At 36.6% G+C, this 24,829-nt stretch overlaps 1 protein-coding gene across 12 annotated transcripts in view; it reads left to right on the top strand.

The window, feature by feature from the left end:
* Window positions 1-24,829, top strand: part of ASXL3 (ASXL transcriptional regulator 3) — a 122,234-nt gene that overhangs the window by 76,332 nt on the left and 21,073 nt on the right. For 10 of the 12 annotated variants that reach the window (XM_068189667.1, XM_068189675.1, XM_068189657.1 and 7 more), the window contains 3 exons: window positions 4,525-4,642; window positions 5,564-5,683; window positions 10,181-10,344. In XM_068189667.1, coding sequence (XP_068045768.1) covers window positions 4,525-4,642; window positions 5,564-5,683; window positions 10,181-10,344 — 402 coding nt within the window. Of the gene's footprint in view, window positions 1-576; window positions 686-4,524; window positions 4,643-5,561; window positions 5,684-10,180; window positions 10,345-24,829 lie in introns of those variants that run through there. The other 2 variants (XM_068189720.1, XM_068189746.1) reach the window with 2 other exon arrangements.

Genomic DNA, 24,829 nt, shown 5'->3' with positions numbered 1-24,829 from the left:
AATGCGGAGCAGCAGTAAAATCAGCGCACAGAGGCTGACATTTTGCTTCTGGTGCTCTTTTGGGGCGGTATTTTGCCCCCATCTCCAGTTATGTTTTAGTTTATATTCTTTCCTTTCATTCCTACTTGAAAGATGACTTTTATGAGTTTTTACTGAAGACAGTCAACCATTGTGTCACATGGGTGAAGAAGTCTTTCCTGTGTTAAGATCAACTAAACATGACATTACTATTCTTAAGAGCATATAATGGATTCTTGAAACCTCCAAAATACTGCTATTCTCCACTAGGGATAGAAACTCCCTTAGAAACAGAAGGAACCTTGCTCTTGTCATGTCCTTATTTTAAAAAACCCACTTGGAATTAGAAGATCACTGTTAGTTTCATGGTGTTTTTCTTTTGCCATCTATCTTCAGAGTTTATGTTTTCTTAATTTTCATCTTTTTATTTTATTTTGAATTTTTTGGATGAAAATGGATTGATAGTTTACTTAAAGATTTTGGCAATAAAAATAACTTCATTAAACCAAATAATTATGCCAAGCACTGTATAATGACCATGGCAGTGTTATTCAACAGATGGTCACAGGTTCATTTTTATGAATGGGAATACTGGGAATTCTCCATACTCATTATGTGCGAGAGATTCACAGATGTCCTTTGCAAATCTGCTTGTGAGAGGCTGGATGTAAGTATTATATTTTGGTGGTAATTTTAAGAGAGCTTGTAATGTTTTAACTTGTATATTACATAAACTTTCATTTCCTTTCAGTTTTTTTTATTTATTTGTTGTACAAATAGGATGGTAGTAATGTCTTACAGAATACTTCAACAGTGATCAGTTCTAGGTATTTAAAAGGTGCAGCTTTTTTTAACTCAAGCATTTAGAATGAAGTGATTGAATGCATTTGAAATGTAAACATAGCATCTCATTAAAGAAAAGTATTCTTTATTTAAGCTATCATATGCACTACATGTGTTTTTTTTAATTTACCATAGTGAAAATGACACCTTACCATTTGGTGAAGTCATCATCTGTTTCTTGCAGTTCTGTAGCAAGTCCAGCTAGGAGGTTATATATCTCTAAATATGGATGAGATGGAAAAGGTTTTGTCTGTGAAAGGTGACAACACAGTATGTGTTAGTTACTGTTTCTGTGTCTACAGTGATATCTGGAACCATTTTTCCATGGAATAAGTTACAACATTTCTCATTTTCTTCAGTGCTAGTTATAAATCTGATTTATTTGGTTGTGGTGACTAGGAAAGCACTAAATTAGCTTGGTGCACTAAAACCTCAATATAGCAGGCATTTGGTGCATGTTTCACTTGGAGTAATCTCATTGACTTCCCAGCTAAGTAGAATTAATCTTGGGTTACAAGATTTTTGTCTTATCCTGCAGTAGTCTTGTATTCTAAAAGGAATGTCCCTCAGGCTAGGTGTAGAGAAGTTATATATTTGTCCTCAGTGGAGACTACTGAGATTGTCCTTCTTTTATAATTAACTCCTTCTGGTGTTTGGCTTCCCTTGTAACTGGGTGTCAGTCAGCAGTTTCTCCTGCTGCTGGGTTGTCTTGCAAAGACTTGTCTGTCCAAAAATTTGAGATCCTGCAGCTTCAAATTCAGAGGAGAAATTAACACAAAATTATTGTGATTAGCTGGGCATATCACAGCAAGAATGTCTGTGCAGAATCTCAGCCACCTCTTTACCCTGCAAATCATATGTTAGATTATTTACTTGTTATCTTTGTACCCTCTTCCCCTGTCTTATATCTTTCATTTGACAAATGAAAAGACAGAGAGTTGTGGGGAAGGTTATGTGTCTATTCTCTGTACACAGGGTAATTCACTGGTAGTTTGTTAATTTTGTGTTAAAAGTTTTACTTAGATTTACCATCCAAATTGTGGGGGGATTGGTTTTTTTGTTTTTTTTTTTTTTTTTTTTTTTTTTTTTTTTGTTTTTTGGGGTTTTTTTGGTGGGTTTTTTTTTCTTGTTCTACATCCTGTTCTTCAGGTGTGTGTAGCTTTACTGTCAGCTTGATTTTCAGACTTAACTTAGGCCCTTTTTAGTGATCAGTTCCATGTGCTGGGAAACTGGAGGAGCTGGGGAAGGGGGCTGGCAGTGAATCAATGTATGTTAGGGAGAAAGAAACCCTGAAAAACAAATGTTTGTCAAAGGGAAATGGTGTCTTTAAGGTTTTTACTTGACCCTCATATATAGAGGTGCTTAGGCTGTAGCTCCAGAAGTGTGCTATGCCTCAAAGTAAATCGTTCCGGTGGCTTTGTCTGCTCCCAGCTGTATTTCCTCATCTAACTGTCCAGGGAGTATCTTGCATTAGTGCTCCATGGGCATGAGTTGGCCTGTGCTCCTTGCAAATGCCAGATCAATTGCATAAATGTGTGCTTAAGGACCACAGGGGGCCTGCCAGTAACAGAAAAGAAGGTAAGTGGTGCTCCTGACAAATATTGGGTACCGCTGCCCTCGCTCCAGCTGTACGTGTGTCACCTGAGGTGTAAGAACACTGCGTGCCTGTCACTGGTGGTGGATACACTGCTGGTTCCTTTCTCTCCCTCATGGGAGTACAGTCTAAGCATTGAAAAGCGACTGCGAGGCTTGACAAAGAATCTGCCTTTGCCAGAGTATAATGCTGTATAAAGCATTAAAATGGTGTTTCCGTATGGATGCTGGCCGCAAGGCTATGAAATCTTCGTCAAAAGTGGAAATTGTCTTAGAAAGTCAGGAGAGGAGGCAGGAGGACAACATGGAGCATTGTTTGGGCTCTAACCATTTGCCTTGGGTGGAAGAAATGAGGATGACATGAGGCAAATCAGGCTGTGGGGAACCATGATACAAAGTTGTGGTTATATTGGTGTATTGGTGGTGCAGACATTGCCAGCCTTTCCATTATTTTTTAATGAACTGTTTCCCACTGTCTCCATGGTGTTACTGTTAATTAAGGATCACCTGATTTGACACTTAGTTTTGCAGGGTCATTTTTGGAATTTTGAGGAATTTTTGAGAAATGTTAACACTTTAGAATTTTCTGTCCACAAGTCTGGCTGTGCTTGCTTGATACCAGTATGAAATTTGTCTCAAAAATGTTTGAAGTATCGGTTGTTCTTTATGGCTTTCTGCTGCTTCGTTGGTTCAATGCAGATCTGACCAGCTTCCTCTCTTTGTTTGATTTCAAGTGTTCTAATTTGCTTTTTATTGCACAGTGCTTACGTGTCTTTTCAGAAGTACAATAAAATGGGTTAATCCATGAAATAGCTTCTATGTGGCCTGGTGTATTTTACATTGTGTAGAGTGTTATTTAGAGGAATAGACCAATATTGATTTCTTTCTTCTCAGAGGTTTTTTTTCCCTATTATTTAGCTATGTGAACAATTTGGAAAGGTATTACAACCCATTAAAGTTACAGACTCAAACCTTATAGGACATCAGTCATTCATGCTCATAAACCTATAGGGATAATTCATATCAAATATGTTCCTTGTTGATATGGTATTACTTTAATAAATCCCCCAAGTTCATAACACAAATCACAGCTGTAAAAATAGAGTGCACAGTAAGAATGGAGAAAAATAGACAGGAGACTAGGAGAGATCTGTATTAAGCCCAGCCCATTCTGATTAATTCCAGAATTTTAATGCTTGCAGATGTATTAATTGGCAGGTATTAATTTTTTAATGTTTTAAGACCTTTTGAATGACATATCATTTTCCATATAAAACAGTCTGATGGGTATTTGCTATTTCTAATCTGTAGATATTTTATATTACATTATCAGCCCTGTATTCAATACATTTATGAAACACAAAGCACTACCATTTGTAGAGATTTATTCGTGTATCATTTTCCTCCAGATTTGCCAGAACACCATCATGTTCGTGTTCTGAAGGTTAATGCCCAAAGTCAAACAGACAGAAGCCAAATGCTGCAAGGTTTCCAAGATTAGGACTGATTCCCTTCACGAAAATAAATGATTCCTGCCATGTTCAGTGATTTTGTGCAGCACTACTCACGGCTGAGTGAGTGCATCAATACTGTAGTCCTTACATGCTGTACATACTGATGACACTCTGTGTTAACTTGATTGACTGAGCAGTATACTGGAGAGGATGCACCTGCAAGAGATGTGCAGACATATATATTTTTATTCTGGTTTTGAAACATTTTGGGTTTACTTTTTTTTTTTGGAAGTCTTAGTTTCACATTTCATGGGTTATCATGTTGTGCTGTTAAGGTAGAGCAAACAGTTACGTGCTTCTTTGTTGTCAAAACTGGACTGGAAAATGATCTAAGGTGCATCTTCTTTCTCTATAAAAAAAAAGGAGAAAAAGCCTGATTTTGTATTTTAAAAGGAAATGACATAAAGAGGACAAGTGTGAAGTGTGGCAAGTCAGTAGCTGTGTAAATTATGCTTATTTTAAGGGATTCAGTTTAATGGTAGAGAAATGTTGTGTGTAATTCACTTATAAGCATTATTTTTTGCTACAGTTTTATGTTTTGTTATCGTTTTTGTAGGCTTTGAGACAACAGCAGAAAAGAAGAAATGGAGTCTCAATGATGGTAAACAAAACTGTTCCTCGTGTTGTTTTGACACCATTAAAGGTGTCCGATGAGCAGTCGGATTCACCTTCAGGTAAATAGCTAAAGGACCGTTTGCAAGATCAGCTCTAGTCACAGAGCCTTCCTCTGAATCAGATGTGTAACGTACAGAATTTGGAATTGCTGAAATACTATTTCCACTGGGTGGCTTTGTTTAACGTCTTTATTTCCTTATCAAGACTCGTGTCTCAAGGATGGAGATTTTTCTTTAATAAAGAACTGAAGGCACACAGTAAAATGACAATTGGTAATAGCAGCAGCTTTAAAGGAATGCAAAGTAATATTTTGTTTGGCTCTGGAGCTCTAATGGAGGACCACATGCTGTTATTCAATGCCATAAAAGGAGGAGGGGGGGAAAGGCAAGCTTCTCCGTGAATGTGAATTTGTGTCTCAGTTCTGCATTGCAATACTCAAATCCTTTTGTTAGCTTTTCTTCTTACACCATGCTTATCATTGCAGCATAACCTTGACCTTTAGCTCTGGTGGTTAAGTTGCTTCATTTTAAGAGATTTCTGTGTCTATGTTTAACACAAATTGACAATTGTATTTCCAAACATGTCTTTTCTTTAAATGTTTCTTCAAAAAGAAATGATCTTTTTTTTCAGCCTTAGGTTGCTTTACTGCCCCATAACTTCGGGTTAAAATATTTTTAAAAATATCTCCTGGGCATTATAGAACTATGTTGTTTTTATTAGATCACTGAACATTTTTATTGACTGCAGTGTTCAGTAAACTTTAATTTTCGGCACTTAATTGATTTATTGAGCTTTTACTTCCAATTTCTCTCATGAGGAGTAATTGTATTGTGACCAGAAAAGTATATTGCCTTTCAGCAAGAAAATGTCAATTTTTTTTAAATCCTATTTTTGTTTTGTTTACGGTGTAAGGGGTGCTGAGGGGATTGTTAGTAAAAGTGCAAAAGCATCATATTTGAGGGATTTTACTTTTTCCAAAGGCTCAGAATCTAAAAATGGTGAAGCAGATGGTTCTGATAAAGAGATGAAACATGGGCAAAAGTCTCCAACTGGAAAGCAAACAAGCCAGCACTTAAAGAGGTTAAAAAAATCTGGTTTAGGTGAGTAGGAGTGAAATAAATATCTTACTTGTAATACTGATGTTTTTCTAAACTCTGCGTTATCTTGGAAAGTTTTATTTTTCTGTTTACCTGTCCCTTTTTCAAACTCAGCAGCTGATCCTTTCTCAAGAAGACATCTTTCTGTCTACCTGGAAAATCCATGGTCAGTTTTTTTTTGTTTTTTTTTTTTCCCTCAGCAGCTGCTTTTTGAAGTTTGACAGACATAAGTAATTGCAGGCAGAGAGGTGATTTAGCAATTAGATTCTGATTGTTATGTAATGATTTTTTGGGGGATGGGGGCGGTGTGTAACAGATATTCTTTCTTCATGGTGAATTTGCTTGCCTAATGTGCATTTATTCCCAGACTTAGTAGCATATTTGCTTACATGCTTGCCTGATTAGAAGTTAACATTCTCTTTTCTTCATTTGCATTATTGCATGTCATATAGAGATTTGGCATAAAAGTTTTGGTTGGTTCTTCTTCTTTGGTTGATTTAGTTCTTCAGTTGGATCTGTAACTATTTTGAAGCTACATCTCTTGAGGTGGTAGATACAGTTTCTGATTTTATTTTCTGTGGGTTTTTTAGTGAGGTTCATGAATCACGTTCTGTAATTAACAAAGAATTTTCTCTGAAGAGATGCTAAGAGTAAATTCTAAATCTTCATATCATAGGCAGATTTTCCTGCTCTGCATGAAATTTAATTGGAAAAGTTCCCTAGTGAGCACAAAATGTAGTGCTCACGAAGACTCTTGTCTCTGCTTAAGTGAAGTCAAAGAATGACATAACTGTTTCTTTATCTTTACAAAGTACTTTTTTCATTCAGCAGAATGCTGAATCATTTAAAGAAGTATTTTGCAATGTGGCCATGTTGGAAAAGATAACAAACAAGCTTTTTGTAGAGGCTAAATCCTAGAAGTTATTTTATGTCTAGCTTTGTGGGGATAAGATTGTTCTTCTTTATTAATCATCCAGCCTAGTCCTATTTTTATATATAATGATCCTGTAAAATAGCTCCAAGGCACTTTACTTCCTAAATGCCATAGGAGAGTTGTTAAATGTGCTATTGCCAGTTCCTGGCAGTGTAACCTAGAAGCCTTTTTGTATCACAGCCTCCCATGAAAACGTACTTTGGTTTCATACATGATCTTTCTGCAGATTATCAGTCAGTCCCATGTGAATAGCTAGTTCTCTATGTTGATTCAACATCATTATTCAAAATAGACAATACTCCTTCAGTATTATAGCTTTTGCTATGCAAAGTTATATTCAATGTTAGATGATTCCCTGTAATTTTTCTCTACATTTAAGGCTGAGATACATCATTTCAAGTATATATTCCTCCCCATCTTCAGATATGACATCAGCTGTTGGCTCATGATATCAAATGAATTCATTTGGGGGTTTTTGGTGGATTTTGGAAAATAAATCTACTGGCCTTTAGGAACACCACACATGAAGTGCAGGGAACTTTGTATAACGTTTAAGGGTTTCTGTTTTGTACCATTTGAAATGTTTCTCTCATGACACATTTCCTGGGAGGCTAAAAGTGCAGTTGTAGAGCAGCTTCGAGAACAGGTCCAGGGTCCTCTATAGTGCACAATCCAGGTCCAGATATTGTTTGGCTGTCTGAAACTCTGCTGATCTGGCCAACATCCAGTACATGTTGTTTGGTAGACTTTCTGAGCTCTGATTAAATAAGATTATTTTTTTTTCCATTTTAGTTAACAGATTCTGCCAACTGTGTGATTTCTGTCCTTTTTCTGTTTTCATTTTTATATTTTCATGTAGACCCATGGTGTTCCCATCTCCTTATACTTAATTCTCTGTGTTGAGGAGTAAACTCTTATTTTCCAAGGCTGCAAGCCTCAGTTTTCTCTCTTGTCTTACAGCTTCTATTTCTGATCTGGACATTGATACCCCTGAACTATATAAGGATTCAAAATGTCTTTCTCTGTGGAAAACAACATAAAAAACATTGGCACATGTTTTGTCATAAACTCTTCTCAGAGCTATGATTAGTGATGCAGTGGTGTCATAGTTCCATGCTGCCCCCAAATACTTCACTAAATCTTATTACAAACTTGGGACCTGCTATACAGAACCTAAATTAGCCATAGGAAGGGTGCAAGGGAGAGAATTTGTTGTTTTTCTGAACAGATTTTAGGGGTTTTTTAAGTAGGATTGTGGTGGGCATCCACAGTTCGCTACTGGCCAAGAAGCAATACACACATTTCTTCCAGAAGCTGATAAAACCCCCATAGTACTCTGTAAGTGACAGCAGGTCAAATAAATCAGAAAATGTAGATTTGGCTCTTTGTCTTGGGCTTTTCATGCTATGAGAATATCTGCCACTGAAGGATGTTACTGATTTTGCAGTCATGTATCTTATTTCAGTTTGGATTATCTCTTTGTGTATGCCTTCCCATAGGATATAAAGTGCTAGCTGGGGAAAATGTTATTCTAATTTGGAGTCACTTAGAAGATGGGGATATGTATTTTGTATTGATTAAAGAAGAGAATATACATACAGGCATTAAAATTCAATACATCATACAACTTGTGTTATGCTCAGGGACTGTGTTCTTTTTACATTTATATTTAGTGGGTGGAACAGATGGTGAGGATAGTTTATTGTGATGCATTCATGAAAATGGGCACTTCTTCCATGCAATTGTCCTGTATAACAGGACATTCATTTGTTGGTAATGGAGTCTTTGCTGTACTGAAACAGAGTATGTTAGAAATATGTGTTGGAAAAGGTTATTCTATGCTGAGTGCGAAGTAGTTCTTGTCTCATTCAGTTACTATCAGTTGCTGAAAAATAAAATAAAATTACAAGAATGTTTACAGGAGGCTGTAACTGAAGTGGAGCTTTTAGAATTTACAAATCTTCATTTTCGTGCATATGTATATTTTGTAGTTACAGCCTTTCAGGGAAGAGACCACCATAGGTCCTCTAAGAAATCTAAAGCATAATTGCATTCCTCCTATTAATGTTACTGTTAAGTAGCTTGTAGCATTTGACATATTCCTAATAATCAGTATGCCCAAATTTTCTCATTTTTAAAACATATTTAGTCTTCTTAATGTGTCAGTTTTAATTGTTACTGAGAGGTCCTATGTAAATGCCAAATGCCATCATTCATCATAGCAGTGAAATAATCTTTTAATCACTTTTTTAGGGATTCTGATGGAGTTTGTGTTTCATATAGTTCAGAACCCTCTTACACCATTTTTGAAATATTTGAAAGTACAACATAATGAAACCTGAAGAAGTTTCCTGGGAGAAGTTAGAAGCTTTTGAATTTTCCCAGCCACCTGTACTTTGATATGCTAAGACTTAGAGGAAAAAAGGGATTTTAGCAGTATATAAATACCTTGAAGCAGATAGCTCTTTAAGAAACTTTAAAAAGTATTTTCTAAATATTGTCCTAGAAATAATAACAAAATCAGACCAGACAGGATCTCCAGTGGTCATGGTCATCTAATTTGTTCATCAGTCATAGGTCAAAATCAGATATGCATCTGTCATTACTGACAGGTATTTGTCTAACATATTCTTAAAATATTTTGATGGAGTCTTTAATGCCTTCCTATGGATTTAATTCAGCATCTCCTTGTTATTGGCAGTTGAAAGCTTTCTTTTCCCAGTATCTTAACACATATATTTCTTACTGTGCAAGAGTTTAAGTTGATAGCCTTTCTGTCCACTGTGTAAAATAAGAAGACATTATTCTATAATGCTGTGCATGAGCCATATATTTATTTTCCTTTCCCTCTGCTGAGTCTTTATCTTACTCCTTTTTTTGTATCATTCCTCACATACCTTGTTTACTAATCTCACAATTCCTGCTGCTGCCTTCTGGTTTTGATCATTTTAGCTCCTAGTTCTTAGGAAAATCCTGAAAAATGCTTTTGGTTTTTGTTGTTAATGTTTTCAAACATTAACATATTAAATATTCTCATCTCTTTGATCACTTTCTTTTCACACAGGTAGTTTTAGCAGGTGCAGTGGGACAAGTTCTGTAGGCCATAGGGCACTGCAGATAGCAAAAGAGAAGCTGTCCATAATTATCGAGTCACATCAGCCTCATCGAGCTGCCTTTTGCTTGAAAATAGGTGCTTAGATAATTATTGTTGATGACATTACAGGATTATTTTCTGCAGCTGTTAAGTTGGTCTCAAGCTAGAAGTAAGAATATGTCAGCTGTGATGTTTACTGGAACATAAGAGGTCAAGAGACAAATACATTTTGTCTTTTTATTATAAAATAAAAATATTTTATCTTCAAGAGACAAATATAAAATATTTTTTATTATTATACAAATATAAAAGCTGTTAAGACACCTAGAAAAGGCTGTGTTAGCCTTCTCAGAGTACCATTTCTCAAGAGCTTATTGTGTTATACAGTAAAAGCTAAAAACTTTAAAAGAAGACTTGTTCCTACTCTCCTCCTTTATTTATGTTTAAAGTTATTTCTGTTTATTTACTCCAGGACATTTGAAATGGACCAAAGCTGAGGATATTGACATAGAAACACCGGGATCTATTCTAGTGAACACTAACCTGAGGGCTTTAATAAATAAACACACCTTTGCTTCTTTACCTCAGCATTTTCAACAATACCTCCTGCTTTTGCTTCCAGAAGTAGACAGGCAGGTAAGTAGCATCATAAAATATTTCTATTTTTAATGAGACTTTTTTACAGTGTGTTTTCATAGGCTGATTTGACTGACTAGGAATCAATCCAGGAAAGAATTAGAAAATCTCCATACTTTCTTAAGTAAAAGTGTTGGATGTAGAATGACTGTAAAGTTTGTCTGTGAAAACCAGCTCCTGCTTCTTTGCTTCCTGAAAACTCTGCAGGTCCCTGAATTGTCTGAATGGAAACTGGGCAGCAAATCTTTCAAACTTGCCAAATCACTTAATTAGCTTTTCTACCTATGGTGTTGAAGATAAACTTCTCATTCTCAAGACTTTCTTTATTTTGAGTCTCTTTTCACCGGTGATCTTCCTTGGTGCTCTGCCAGCAATGTCCAGGTCAATATTAGTCAATTAGTCAATGTTTGTTCTCCTGCTCTTCAGCTTTTGTACAAACCTATGTAAGCTCTCTCAGCTCCAGTGCACCGAATCCACTTATTCCCACCTTTCATAAGGAATATCTTCTGCAGAGCTTATGGCTGTGTGCTCAGATCTGTTGAGGAGAATGATTTGGAGAGTAACAGGCTGGAAATAAAATTTCAGTTTTGTGATCTTTTCTACAATGTCTAAATTGTGATCTTTCCTACAATGTCTGGTCTTTCCTGCATTTGTTGGTCAGATTGCAGCGTTTCTTAGAGAGAGGAAAAAAATTATTTCTAGCATGTCTAGTAGTTAAAATAGAAAAGAGATTTCATTTACTCACTTGCCTCACTTAGGGATTCAAGCAGTTTTACCAGTTTCAATGGGGAATACTCATGCACTTAATTCAGACTCATTAACTTACACAAATAGAGCATTTTATTTTTTGCAGATGGTCAGTAATCCTCTTTTAATATAGTAACTAGAGAATGCAGATCACTTAAATGAGTAGTTAAAACCTGCATCTTAAATCAGTGTTTCATTTCAGTATTTCAGGTTTTATTTCTTAAACTGTTAGTAGTTAGTCTACCACTAAAGCAGGGAGAAGAAGTGCAATGTGACGCAAAAAGAGAAAATAATTGTATTAATGTACATTTACTCAGCCTCTTATCAAATTAGATACTGTATTAGATACTGTATGTTTGTGGACCACAATTCTGCATTTAATAACAGAATGCTTGAGAAAGAACATCAGAACAAGATCCATTGGAGAAACAATATTAATGTATTTATTCTCAAGCTCCCACAATGCAGTCAAAGTCAATATTGACAAGTTTTAAGAAAACTTTTTTCCCTGCTGTCAAACAGATTTTAACTTAGTGCCCAGGAAATATTTTTAGGATAGTTTTGGATTTTTGTTCTCTTTCTAGTTAATTCATCAGAAAAGATTAAAAGAATGTACATGTTTTCTCTCCAACCATCAAAGACCCAATGTTCATAAATTACATTTCAAGCATGGGATCTTTATTTAGAAGATTTTACTTTAAAATTTATTTTTTAAAATGAAGTATCTGCAACTGACAAGCCACTTACCTCCTTATCAGTGTTCTTACAGCAGAGTTTTTTGGCAAGAAAATCAAGAGCATATTTTTTTAATTTAAACATGCTTCACTAGTTAAAAGCAGTGCATTTTTTTCACTTTTATTTCAAAAATCATTCACATAATGCATATAATATGTTATTTCAGAGGCCAAACACTGCGTAATTGGAACATAATAAATGTCGTGATGAGACATTTGCAGGTGTCCTTCTGTCTGTCATCTTCTCACAGCTTTCTGTGGGTTTGTGTAGCATACCAGGTTTTCATCTGCATTTAGAAAGCCGGAGTCACCAGTCATATCTGGAAGTTTAATGGAAATGTTTGGCTTCTAAGTGTGAAAGTTTGAAAATTCTTTTCCAGTGGAGAGTGGAATAACCCTGAACTTTGCAGAAGTCTTAGCAGAGAAAGAAATGCATCTCTTTTCTTGATGTCTGAGAAAATGTCCTCAGCTATGCCTGAAGTGTGGCATCCCAGATACGGACTGATGAAAGTAATAGAATTGATGTTCTTTTCCTTTCTGTGGCAAGTGGAAGATGCCAGTGTAGTGCTCAAGGATCAAATAAAAGGATAGAGAATTTTGGCCAAGGTGTTCTGGTGGGAGTCTCTGCTATTGGTCACTTTGAATGAACAAGGCAAGGGTATTCAGTTTTCCTCTTTTATTTCTACTTTCTAAATCAAATGGGGCATCAGGCAAGCAAAAATGGTGCAATACTATTCTTTGAGTTAGCTGCACATCTCTTGGGGCTCAGTTTTATTGTTTTATATTGGCCTTTCCTTGATTCGTCTGAAAATTCTTATTTCTGCTCTTGTGGCTCAGAACTGTTTCCTCCCTGTGTGCTGATCTGCAGTTGGCTGCTGTTGTCTTCCCCAGAGAAAGCTGCATTTCTGTGTTGCCATGTGGATATAGTATGTGAAGTACTGTAATAAATGGCACTATAAAAATGTGATAGAGTTATGCTATTTGTGTATATATAGTGATCTGTGAAATAAATTACTAATGAAGTGCATTTTCATTTAGGCTTTATTACTGCTCCACATAGAAAAACCCCATGATGAATGATTCTTTGTCATTTCTGTCATAAACACCATTTTTCTGGGTGGTATAACTCCTCCTCCTTAAATCGTACTCAGCCAAAACTTGTCATGCATGTGTCAGTTTGAATAAGCATTTTTAGAAACCATTAGTTAAAGGAGTTGAGGTTTTCTGGTTTTTTGTGTGCAAGTGTTTATTATAAATAAACGACTTCTGTCTCAACCTTGGTTAGTCTAATGTGTTCAAGAAAAGTTCAGGAACAAGTTAGGAGCTTTTAGGGATGTGTTTTCTGATCTTTCTTTCATTTTCAAGTGTTGTGGTTGCTATCAGGCAGCTATTGGAGCCCATGGAAAGAAAGCCTTAGGAAAGTTGTCCCAGAATGTAAGAAGAGAAGAACAATTCTTCTGATGTTCATGCTGTCCCTACTCCAGCTAGATTTTTGACAAAGTAGAAGAATAGGATCATTGCCCTTTTTTTCCCCTTGGGAAAAGATAAATTGTATCATGAGTTATAATAACAATTTAAACTGATTTCAGCTTGCATATTAGTTTCAATTCTATTTCAGTAGTGATGAGGCCTTGTGTAATTTTCTGTTTTAAAAATGCCTGTAAAAGAAGATGGAACAAGTTGGCAGTTATGGTAGATGCATTTTATCGAGGATTTTATTTGTTTTGATTTGGGTTCAGAAGGAATAAGTATGTAGAGATTGTTTAAATAATAGAAATAAAGAATGTCCTGATTTGGAAGGGACCCATGAGGATCATTCAGTCAAGCTTCTCACCCTGCACAGGCCAGCTCCAAGAATCACACCATGGTCATTGTCCGAATGCTTCTTGAACTCTGCCAGGCTTGATGCTGTGACCACTTCCCTGGGGAGCCTGTTCCAGTGCCCAATCACCCTCTGGGTGAAGAAACTTTTCCTAATATCCAACCTAAACCTCCCCTGACACAACTTTAGGCCATTCCCTTGGGTCTTGTCACTCATCACCACAGAGAAGAGATCAGTACCTGAGAAGCAGCCATGTCCCAGTCTTGTCTGTTTAGCAGACTGCTCCAAAATCTTGCATCATTGGATACTGGGAACTTCATGACTGAAAAAAAAAATATTTTGAACATCCAGATTTTCAGCTCTTCATTAATCTGTATGGATTTAAAGACTCAAAATCCTTGAAGCTTAGCTGATACAGAAGCCTATTGGGTGATTCCCTGGGAGACCTATGTGACTGAGCTGGAAATATAGAAAACATGCAGGTGTAGAAATTATATGGAAAGAAAAGTCTGCACAAGAGATTTCAGTTATCACAAATTCCAGCAAAGTATTTTGCTTTACAGCTCTAATTAGAAGATTCTACAGCTGAAGAACAATGGATTTTTCATGAAATACCTATTTCAGACATTGATACATCAAGCTGATAAGTAACCTTCTTGACTACCTCTCAGCAAATACTCGCCTTCAAAGCAGGAAGTTTCTCTGTGTATCTAGATTGCTGTGTGGCATCAGTGAGTCTTCAAATATTAATTAAACAATGTATATTGTGCAAGGATGGGTAACAGGTCTGTGCAACAGGTTGCTGAAAATGAATGTCAGTTGGCTATGTCGTATCTACTCCAGCTTTCCTTGTTGGTGCTTCTGGGAAGTCAGATTCCTGATCTTAACACTGGGGAAGGGCAAAAGGAAGGGAAAAACACCCACCTACTTAGCTTCCAAAAAGAGAAGTGTAACATTATCTGAAGAGTAGCAGAAAGTTGAAGTGATTTTACTAATCCTTAGAGAGCTAAACAAAATGTTCTCTCCTGAATGCTCTGGAAAAAAAGAGTGTCTTTACAGACTGCTTAATGCCTTTCTGATCTTCAGGAATTTAACTCTGTCTTGCATTTTCTCTTCTGGTAATACTGGGCTCTTTTGAGTCTCTTGTGATTTGCACCTGCCCTGCCCTTTCACATAGGATGAGACTTTCTTTCTACAAAAATATTTCAAAGCCTCCTCAGATGTGTGTGTTAGGTAGCACTGCCATTTCACCAGACCAAATCTGTACTGAAAGAGCATTTAAAACAGTAAAGGAAATCACAGTAATAGTTATGTCTTGTCTCATCTTTACTTGTTTAATGAAAGAAATTTAGCAATTATCTGTCTTTTATCTACAGTTTATAGATAGTCAAGTAAGTTATTTAAATTTAAAACTTCAGTATTCTTAAGGAATAACTTATGGTGTGTGGTATTGCAGAAGGTCCTGTGAATATTTCAAGTCTGTAGCAGGTCAGTCTACTGAAAAGAAAAACGTGATGTACAAATCAAAGGATTCTAAAATGGGTCAAACCCCACCTTATTCTCTTTCTTTTAATTTCTAAATCAGCAAATCCCAAAATAATTACTGCCTCTTGGGTGAGTGCTAGTATTGCTATGCTATCACATCATAGCATCCTTTTATTTTAAGGTCAGTGCAGGTTCTGTGCTTCTGTCTTGGCCTGTTCATTTTAGGTTGATGCAGTTTGAATCTGTCACCTTGTAAAGATTCCTTCTCCCCTTGCATTGAGAAAAGGCACAGGGTGATGTCAGCTAGTGATTTACTCTGGTCTGTTTAAAATAATAAGAAGTAATTTTGGGGAAGGTTATCTACAGAATTCCAATTCAAACCTCTGTTTCCATGCAGTATGAATCAGCTTAATATCTGTTCCTACAATTTGAGCAATGACAGCAAAAGGTAACCATTGTTTTTGATGTGCACAAATTACTCCTATTCCCAACCACATCAGTTGGAATTCTGTGGTGGAGAGTGGGTAGTGAATAATACAGAATATTGTTTTACTTGTAAAAGGCAAGAATAGACGTCTGGTATCTGACATTCTGAACTCTTAGTATTTAGTAGGTACCTTACTGTATATTATTTTTTATTAGAAGAGAGTAAGTGAAGCTTGATTTTCACAATTGTTTTCTTGTAGTAATGTAACCATCTCTCTGCTTGTTTTATTAACTTCAGGAGTCCTTGAGGATTATATGTGCCATTGGTATTTTGCAGAATTTCATTTATAGAAAGACCAACTGCAGAAATTAGTGCTGCATGTATTATTTGCTTCCAGCTTTACTTTATGTTTCTATCCATGGAATTATTTTGTAGTGGTAGTTAAATGGTTACCTAATCTTACTTAGCTGCCTTTTCTGCTTATACTACAATCTTTTAGCTTTGTCCTTTTCCATTTTCTATCAATCAGTAGCTTTCAAATATTTATTGTTATGTTCCTGTAAATGTTTGAGTTTTACACCGAAATAGTTCTAGGTTTATGACAAAAGCATTTAGTTCAGAGAACATTTGCAATTGAAGGTTAAATGTAACATATGTCATCTGCACCTAAGCAGATTTAAAAAGCTGTTAAATTGGCACCCCTGTGTGTGCAGTAATTGAAGGTCATTTTATGACACATTTTTCCCTTTAGCTGACATTTTTTCTTCGGTTTTACTGGATGATGTCCACAGCACGGTGTTGTTGTAATGTGCCTTATTTGTACAGCTTTATTAGGGTAGTTTTACTGCAGGTATCTTACAGACTAGATATATGAATAAATTCCAAAGATTTAAACTGGTTTTTCCATAAAATTCTGAGTCTGTTTCCTGAGCTGAGCTAGCCAAGGATTTTCAGACATATTACTACACCCAGCTGACCCTCTATCCTTATGCAGCAAGTCAGTACTTGTTTTCCCTAATACACCTGTATGGATGGTGTATATGTGTATTTCACAGTCATGTATTAACAACAAACATCAGTTTCACTTTATGTGAGTTGAAAGCTGAAGGGTTTTACATCAAAATCCCAGTTGTCTTCAGCTACACGAAAGCTACTCTTTCAGCTTCCCTAGGCAGTCCAGAAAGGCTCACTGCAATTGCATTGCAATCTGGCTGCTCTGATTGATGTGGTAATGGAATTCTTGTTTGCTTGTTTGCAGTAATCCCTAGAGGTCCTCCTCACTATCAGTATGTCTATATATGTGAATAGGAAGCTTTACATTTTTGATTAAGTGTCATGGTTTCATATTTCTGCAGGCTTGGTCACTGTATTTCAGAAGTGTGAATCAGTGTTTTCCACCGTGCCACATCCATGTTGTGGACGTTCTTTTTTTATTTCTAAAGCCTGGTTACAAGCTCTTGTCACACTTAAAACATGTCTCACCTTTAAGAACACATTTTGCAGAGGTGTTAGCAGAACTGTTGCATTTGCTTTTGTCTGTAGCAAGGCTAAACTCAGTTGGAACATTTAGTAGGACACAGCAATGGTGCTGAAAGCTAAAAAATACAAGATCCACAGCTGTCTCTACAGCATCCTTTCCTATAAGTCCTTCTGATGTGTGAGGGACCCTTCACTCAAGGTTGTTCTTCTGATGCAGACTAGCAAAGCTTTTGCTCCCCTCTTGTTCCCTTCAAGCAAGTTTCCTAAAGTACTGTGCACAGCTGTTAGGGCTTAAAAAAAAAAAGATGACTTCGTATGCAATACAAGTTCCATTTACATTTGACAGAATTATTAGTACTTTAAAAAGAGAACTGATAAAGCACCCCCTTTCCAGTGCCTCACATAAGTGCCTTTTTAAAAGACTGTGCTAGGAGCTGTGTTATGGGAGTATAACTAATGTGTGGACATAAGGGGTAATGTATATGGGCACAAGAGACTGGTATGCTGCAAGTTATGTAGCTGTTAAGGATGTGCTGCAGTACTGCAGTGTGTAGTGTTCCAGCTGTGCCTCCCTTGCAAAGTGCTAATAATTAAGTGATATGAGTCGGTCTGCAGTGCCTCCAGTGTTGCCACTGTAGGGCTGCGCAGGAATTAAATGGAGAACAGAACATTCCTTTCCATTCTGAATCTGAAGACAGACGAGGACTTGAAACAGGATGTTGGATGCAGGTGCGGCAAAAGGAAGAGCAAGCAAAGTGATCCATCCATGCTTCTGCAGCACTCTCCCCCTCTTCACCCTTACTCCCACCCTCTCTCTTTGCTTGTCCCCTCGCCTTTCCCTCCCCTCATCCTTTTCCAATATATTTGTTTGGCTTAAATACAAAAGGGGAAAAAAAGTTGAGACTTTTTTCCTAATTTCAGAACATTACTATCCTTTGAATTATTTAATCTCAGATTTCATTTAGCTCTCTCTTGTGTTAAGGACATGCGGCCATTTTTTTGCATAGAAAGGCAGTGTTTTCTAATGCCTAGAGAAAAGGGATTGGACACAGGATTTTCATTTTTGACAGTCATCAAAAATGACTGACTAATTTTAGATGCTTACATGTAACTTCCTCTCACCTTCTGCTTCTTGGGCTCAAAGGTATATGTCTATAATTCTATTATTAAAGGCTAAGTGAATAGACCCTGGTTGTTTATATCCCTTTTCCTGCACTCTCCACAAAATATAAACATTCTTGGATAATTTAATAATGTTTAACTTTCTCAGAGTCTCTAGTCATCTTTCCTTAAACAAGTTCCATACATGCTTGCCTTGACCACAATCCATATATGCCTTTCTGCCTATTTTCCCCCCAGACTTATATGCCTTTTCTAGTACCTTTATAAATACTTGCTTTTTTCTGTGTGTTCTGACTTCTTTGTGTTCTGCTTGGGTTCACTAATTACGTGAACTATGTTTTAGTAAAAAGGGATTTTAATTGTTACTTCTAGAATTTGAATGCAGCTAGATGGTTCTGTTTGCTGCATGTTACAGTTTTTTTTTCTATTTTGCATGGGTTTTGTTTCATTTTAAAACATGCCTTATCTTTTCATTTTGCCAGATTTATAACTCGCCTAAAATTCTTCATCTAATTTCTTGCATCTGAGCTCAAACAGATTGGATTCTATTGTCTTTTTTGACACTACAATGTATTGGAATGAATATAGCTATCCCACTTGTCTTCTTGATTTAGACAAGGTCTAAATTAACAAGTCACATTTCATTTTGAAAACATATGTTTGCAATTCTTCAGTCTTACTCGGCATATTTCCCACTTTAGTGAAGATGGAAAAGGTCTTTGTTTCTTTCTCTAAAAGATGCTTCTTGCTTTTCTCCTCATGTCTGAAGCAATTATTCCCATAGTAGTAGATATTTTCTTTTTCATTCTTTGATGTTTTACTTCTCAGTTTAATCTGGTTATTTTTTATAGGACTAAAGTAATACTCAGAATCGCTTTCACCATCTGTCTTAAAAATCTGTCTTTTCATTTTGTATTTGAAGGCAGACTGTTCATGCTATGTCAGTGATCAGGTAGAAATGAGAAAGAGCTTTTCTTATAAGAATTGATAACTTCATAAACAGAACTAAACAAAATTAGCTATAATCTGGGTCATGTTACCTTTTACTGTGAAAAGGTGAGACCCATGGAAGAGAGCTTATGCAGAGTGAACATGAACACCTAAGCTGAGGTACATCAGAATTGCTGAGAGAGCCATGGAATGAGTTGGTACCTATCCCTGTCACCTCCCCAGACCTGAAGTTGTGGTGGATGACTTTGTTGTTCTTTCAGCAGCTCTTGAGTCAGACCATGTATTTCTGTCTGCTGTATTTATGTATGTATGTAGTGTTGCATGTATCTCTTTGCCATTCATGTATCTCTCAGTGTTACTGTAGACATATTGTGGTCACAACAGCAAAAAGGTCCTGATAATTGCATCTTGTCAGAAGTATTTCCTTATATTCCTGTTTATATACTTCTTACTCAGAAACTCCTCCTCTGTTGGCTTTAAATACATGGTAGCTGGTTTCAGAAAGGATAGCTTTTTCATCAGCCATGGCATTGTGTAAATGTGTGCATTTTTCTGTTTGAGATGAGCCTCTGAGTGCTCCTTATCTTCAGGCAAAGAAACAATTGCTGCCCTGTTGTGTCTGTGGGTTTTTGCAAGGCTTGTCTATTTTTTTAAAATATTCTGCGTCTTCAGCTGCATTACTTCTTTCACATTCCTACCATCTGTGTCCTCAAGACCTGAAATCATCAATGTTTTGTACTAAACTTGGTAATTACCTTAGCTATTTACTCCCCTCCTTTTTTTGCTTCTCTCCAGTATTACACATGCCTCTCTCTGCATATTTGTCTTTCCTTTTTTTATGTGAATCAGAACTCTTGACAAGCTTTTGCTTCTCTTGAAACAAAAGACAGGCAGAGAAGAAAAAGGGAATGGTTGTTGCCCTCAAGGGGATCAACATGTGTGTGGACCTCTTCTATAGGGTGGATTACAGTCTGGTTCAGATTTTAGGGGTCAGGGTCAGAGAAGAGGCATGAATTCCATTCAGTGGCATGAATGCCATTGTGATGTGAGTTTAACAGACCATCCCATCTAACTCAGCACTCATAAGGCTACACCTAGAGTACCTTGTCCAGTTCTAGGACTTTGCCTAGATAAGAGAAGGGCCAGGACAGTTTTATCAGTGTGTATAAAAGGATGTGGCACTACTGAAGGCAATAGGTACAAACCAAAGGACAGGAGCTTTCATATGGACATGAAGTAAAACTTTTTTTAGTGAGGGCACAGGGTGCCTAGAGAGGTTGTGAGTTCTCCATCCTTGGACATATTAAAAACTAATTGATTTTTATTTCCACCTGAAGTGTGCTATTACAGTTCAATAACACAAACATGTCAATGCTTCCAGTGTGGTTCTCTCAGGTCAGGCACATGAATGAAAGGCTTTAACTTGACTTAACTTGATAGGTTATCTATCACATGTACAGGTACTTCCTGTGGATGGGGTTTTGTGCAGCCTGGCCTAGTGGAAACTGTCTCAAGCAATGGCAGGGTGTTGGAACTAGATGATTTTTTAAGATCCCTTCCAATCTAAACCATTCTTTGATTTACTGTAGGAAAGCGTACTCCGTTTTGTACTGGAAATTATGTAGGTTATTCCGTTTCTAGTTTCTAAATCAAAATTGAAAAGAAAATATGGTCATGATTATGGACAGCTCAGCAGAAACATCTGTTCAGTCAACCTTTAAGCAACAACAACACCAGGGAGGCTGCACTAAACGAAATACCCTTTTCATTAAATAAATACTATTAAGTCATCATCTTCCATATTAAGCGTGGCCAGTTCAGTTCAGAAGCTGTGGAAAGAACCCAGAGGAGGGCACTAAAATTTGCATGAGCCATAAAAATGTCTAAAGAAAAATGACTGGATAAGAGCTTTTTAATCTACCAGAACAAAATTAAAAGTGAAGAGCATCAAATTTAATACAATCAGCTGCTGTAATTTATACAATAGACAACTAACCCATTAAGTCTTTTGCATACTAAAAGTTAGTATTGATTGCTGCCACAGTTCAACTGATATAAATAGAAGATGGTGGATGCATATATATGAGTAGTAGCCACAGTTATATCAGACTGAAATATTTATGGACATTAAAATTTCCTTTTGCAGTCTTATGCCAGCTAAACTAAATAGAAATAGAAAATTTTATCTGACAGCTTTCCTAGTAACTGGCTATTATGTGATCTTTCACAAGCTTTATCTGCATGATCTGTTCCTTGCAATTATCAAGGTTAGTTCAACCTCTGCTTTGATCTGATATTGTTACCATATGGTACCAGTCAGATATGACTAAATGCTGAAAAATACAGCATCTTTGCTTAGCACTGAGTTATGTAGCAGAAACACTATCATCAGAAATGCAGCCATTGTTTAACAGAACTTGCAGATTTTTTATGACAACTAGAGCTGCTTTTCCTTTTGACCCAAGCATATTCACACTCATTCTCTATTACAGACTTGCCAACTGTTATAGCATCCTTTTAGTTTGGTCCCATTTATCACAATCTCTTTTGAATAGTAGTTGTATTAGTGGAAAAATGATTTTTAGATAGGTAATGGCATACTTGAACAGTCAGCAGTATTCTATAGGAAATGGAGAAACTTACTCAATTATTTTCATACTAGAAATACATGCGAGTTCACTTAAAAGTATTTTGCAGATGGATAGAAGTTAAGTTTAGTTTTATAATTGCCACGTTTTATTTAACAAGGAGAACTCTAGCTGTGGATAACTCCTTGACATAATTGGTTCCCAGGTCATTAGCCAGAGAAGTGAACAGGATAATGATTGTTTTTCATTCTTGTAGACAATTTAGGCTTTTATAAGTGCAAGCAGATCTTGTTAGTTTCTGAAGAATGTGTCAGTCAGAACACGAACAGTCCAGAAACTAACAGGAGCACATATAGTAATAAGGACTTATTGTAATAAGTCCTATTTTACTTTTTAGTACCTTGTACTAAAATATGAGTATGGACAAAGTATATGGCTCTATAATACTAGTCTCTGCAGCCATTCAGTATTTCCCAATGAGAATTTCTGTCTCCTGGGCTTAATGAGAAATCTCTTCCACAGGGTTGCCACACTCAGCCTCGAGGGAGAAATTAATCTACCTTGACTTTTAACACAGCTCAAGCTATCAACTGCTAGTAAAAAAGTTGTCAATGAATAAGTAAGGGTCCTTCCAGCCATCATGAAGCATAACTGGTAACAGATACCATGGGTTTGTGTTTGAGAATGATGGTTCCAGAAACTGAGTGTAATCTAAGGTTTTAATTGCATGCAGGCAAACTAAGCCATTATCTTATGAAATCACAATGTTTCTGAAGGTCACTCTGTCCAAATGAGGGGCTCTTTCAGATAAGAATTACAAGCTGTGGTCAATTATGTTAGACTGCATAGAGTGACTCCACTGGAAGGGCATGAAGAGGCTAGAAGCCTAGAAGACAGAATGCAAGGACTGACTCTTAAGCACCTTTCTTTGAAACTGGAGGTTGGCAATTGGTCAGAAGTTAAATATATGCAAGAGCACTTGTAGTTTTCTTTTTAATGATGTTGTAATAGATGGCAATTTGTTACACCATCTTGATGTAGAAAACACGGCAAAAAAGGAAAATGTATCTCATCTTCTTTACACAATGGCAAAATCAACGTCTTCTTTTTTTTATATTGGCTAAAACTTTTTTTTGGCTGTTCAGTGGTGGAGAATTCACAGCCTCTCCCAAAGAAATCTAGTGCTTCATTGTTTTCACTGATAGAAAGCTTTTTCCTCGGGGTCTGATCTGAATCTCTCTTGCTGCAATTCTGACTGGTACTCTTTGTTCTTTTTAGCATCTACAGTAGAGTGTGGAGATTGCTGTGTTCCTGTTTCTTTTTCTTGAGAAGCAGCCTATAATAATGCAGTCTTTGTAGACCTAGGGCCTTAAGTCTGTTCTAAGCCTCATTTATCTCCTTTGCATTTTGTATGGGTTCTGGGTTGCGTCAGTCAGAATTGAAGGTATTGCTCCAGCTCAACTGGTAAGTAAAACCATGGAGAGCAAAAATAATTTCTCTGCTTTTGCACAGTACTCCTGTTTCTAACTTAGAGTGCTGTGCTCACCTTCTTTAAATTGCAAGGTCGACTTATTTTCAGTCTATGAACAAATACTTTTCTACAGAACCATTGCATAGCCACTTAATTTCCTCATTTTGCATTTCTCTAGTTTTGTGTTATACAAGAGCATCAGACTTTGGATTTGCCACTATTGCAGTGCCCTGCTTATCCCTTTTCTTTCCAAAGTAATTCACAAAACCATCAAGAGAATTCTGATGCTCTCTCTGCATGCTCTCTGACTGATAGTATTTTCAAATTACTTCCATCTTTGTATCATGCTTCTGAATACACAGACTCCCAGTTGATAATAAATAAACAATAGTTCCCTAAGTAAAGAGTACTGGTGACCTAATTGCAATTTATATATCCTGGCTTTGCTTGAGAAAATATTAAGCAACACTGCATTGTTATGATCAAGATATACAACTTGTGCTGCTTCTCTTCTATCACAAGGCCATTTATGCTGTCAGAGAGAAAATGGACTGACCTGATGTAACCTACTCTTGACAAATCTACATTGGCTGGTGCTCAACTCCTAATTAATTTTCAGGCAGTTGTGTATGGTGTGATACCTTACATGGGTTAGTGGTGGGCTTGACAGTGCTGGGTTAATGGTTGGACTCAATGGTATTACAGGTCTTTTCCAACCTAAATGATCCTATGATTCTATTTTTGTGCTTTAACCATTGCACATATTTTCCAAAGCGTGAAGACAGCGAAGAAGCAAGGTATTTAAACACAGGTTTCTTTGGTCAACTGAGAGGCTAGCACATAACTTCTTCAAAATGTTTAAAGTCCCATAGATTCTGGGTTGTGTCTATTCAGAATGTGTCCACATCAGTATCTCAGGACAGCTTAGGGTATCACAAAAAAGAATGGGTTGTCTGTGCATAGGCCATGGAGTTCTGAAGCTGACTAAGTCTGTAAGTCCTTAGCAGTTCTTATTCCCTTCTTTAGACACAGGTGATACATATGTGAGATATGTATATATATATGTATATATATTTTTTAATATATATATATTATATAAAACTAGCATGTATAAGTTTGTATTTGTACTCATCATTTCCTCAAAATCCATCTTTTAACAGTTCTGAAATAGATTCGTATCTGGACATTTAATAGGCTACACTATCAAGCCCAGATGATTTGAATGCATTTAAGTAATATTTGTTGAGCTTCTTGCCTGTTCAAGGTCAGTTCTGACCCTTTTGCCTTTTGTTGCTGGTATGAATTGTATTAAGCACACCAGTAGATTTGTGGTGAAGATTCATGCAAAGAAAGAGGAAGTTTTAACTTTCGCTTTGTCTTTGTATTCCTCTAGTATTCCCCCAGTGTTGCACAGTGTACTTTTTCTTTCATCCTCTTCTTGCTTTTAATGTACTTACAGAATTCTGGAGTTTGATGTGTCCCTTTCCAACTGTGTCTAATTTTGGCCCATTATACCATGTTCTACTGTGGTATTCTTCCTTAGCAAGTTGACCTCGTTTCCATTCCCTACATGCTGTGAGATCAACAGCAAGATCCTAACTAAGACAATGTGGTCTTATTGTACAATGCCCATTACTCCTTTGCAGGAGGCTTTGCACT

The sequence above is a fragment of the Anomalospiza imberbis genome, chromosome 1 (assembly GCF_031753505.1).
Source record: "Anomalospiza imberbis isolate Cuckoo-Finch-1a 21T00152 chromosome 1, ASM3175350v1, whole genome shotgun sequence".
Classification (NCBI taxonomy): domain Eukaryota; kingdom Metazoa; phylum Chordata; class Aves; order Passeriformes; family Viduidae; genus Anomalospiza; species Anomalospiza imberbis.
This window is presented reverse-complemented; position numbering and strand designations above follow the sequence as displayed.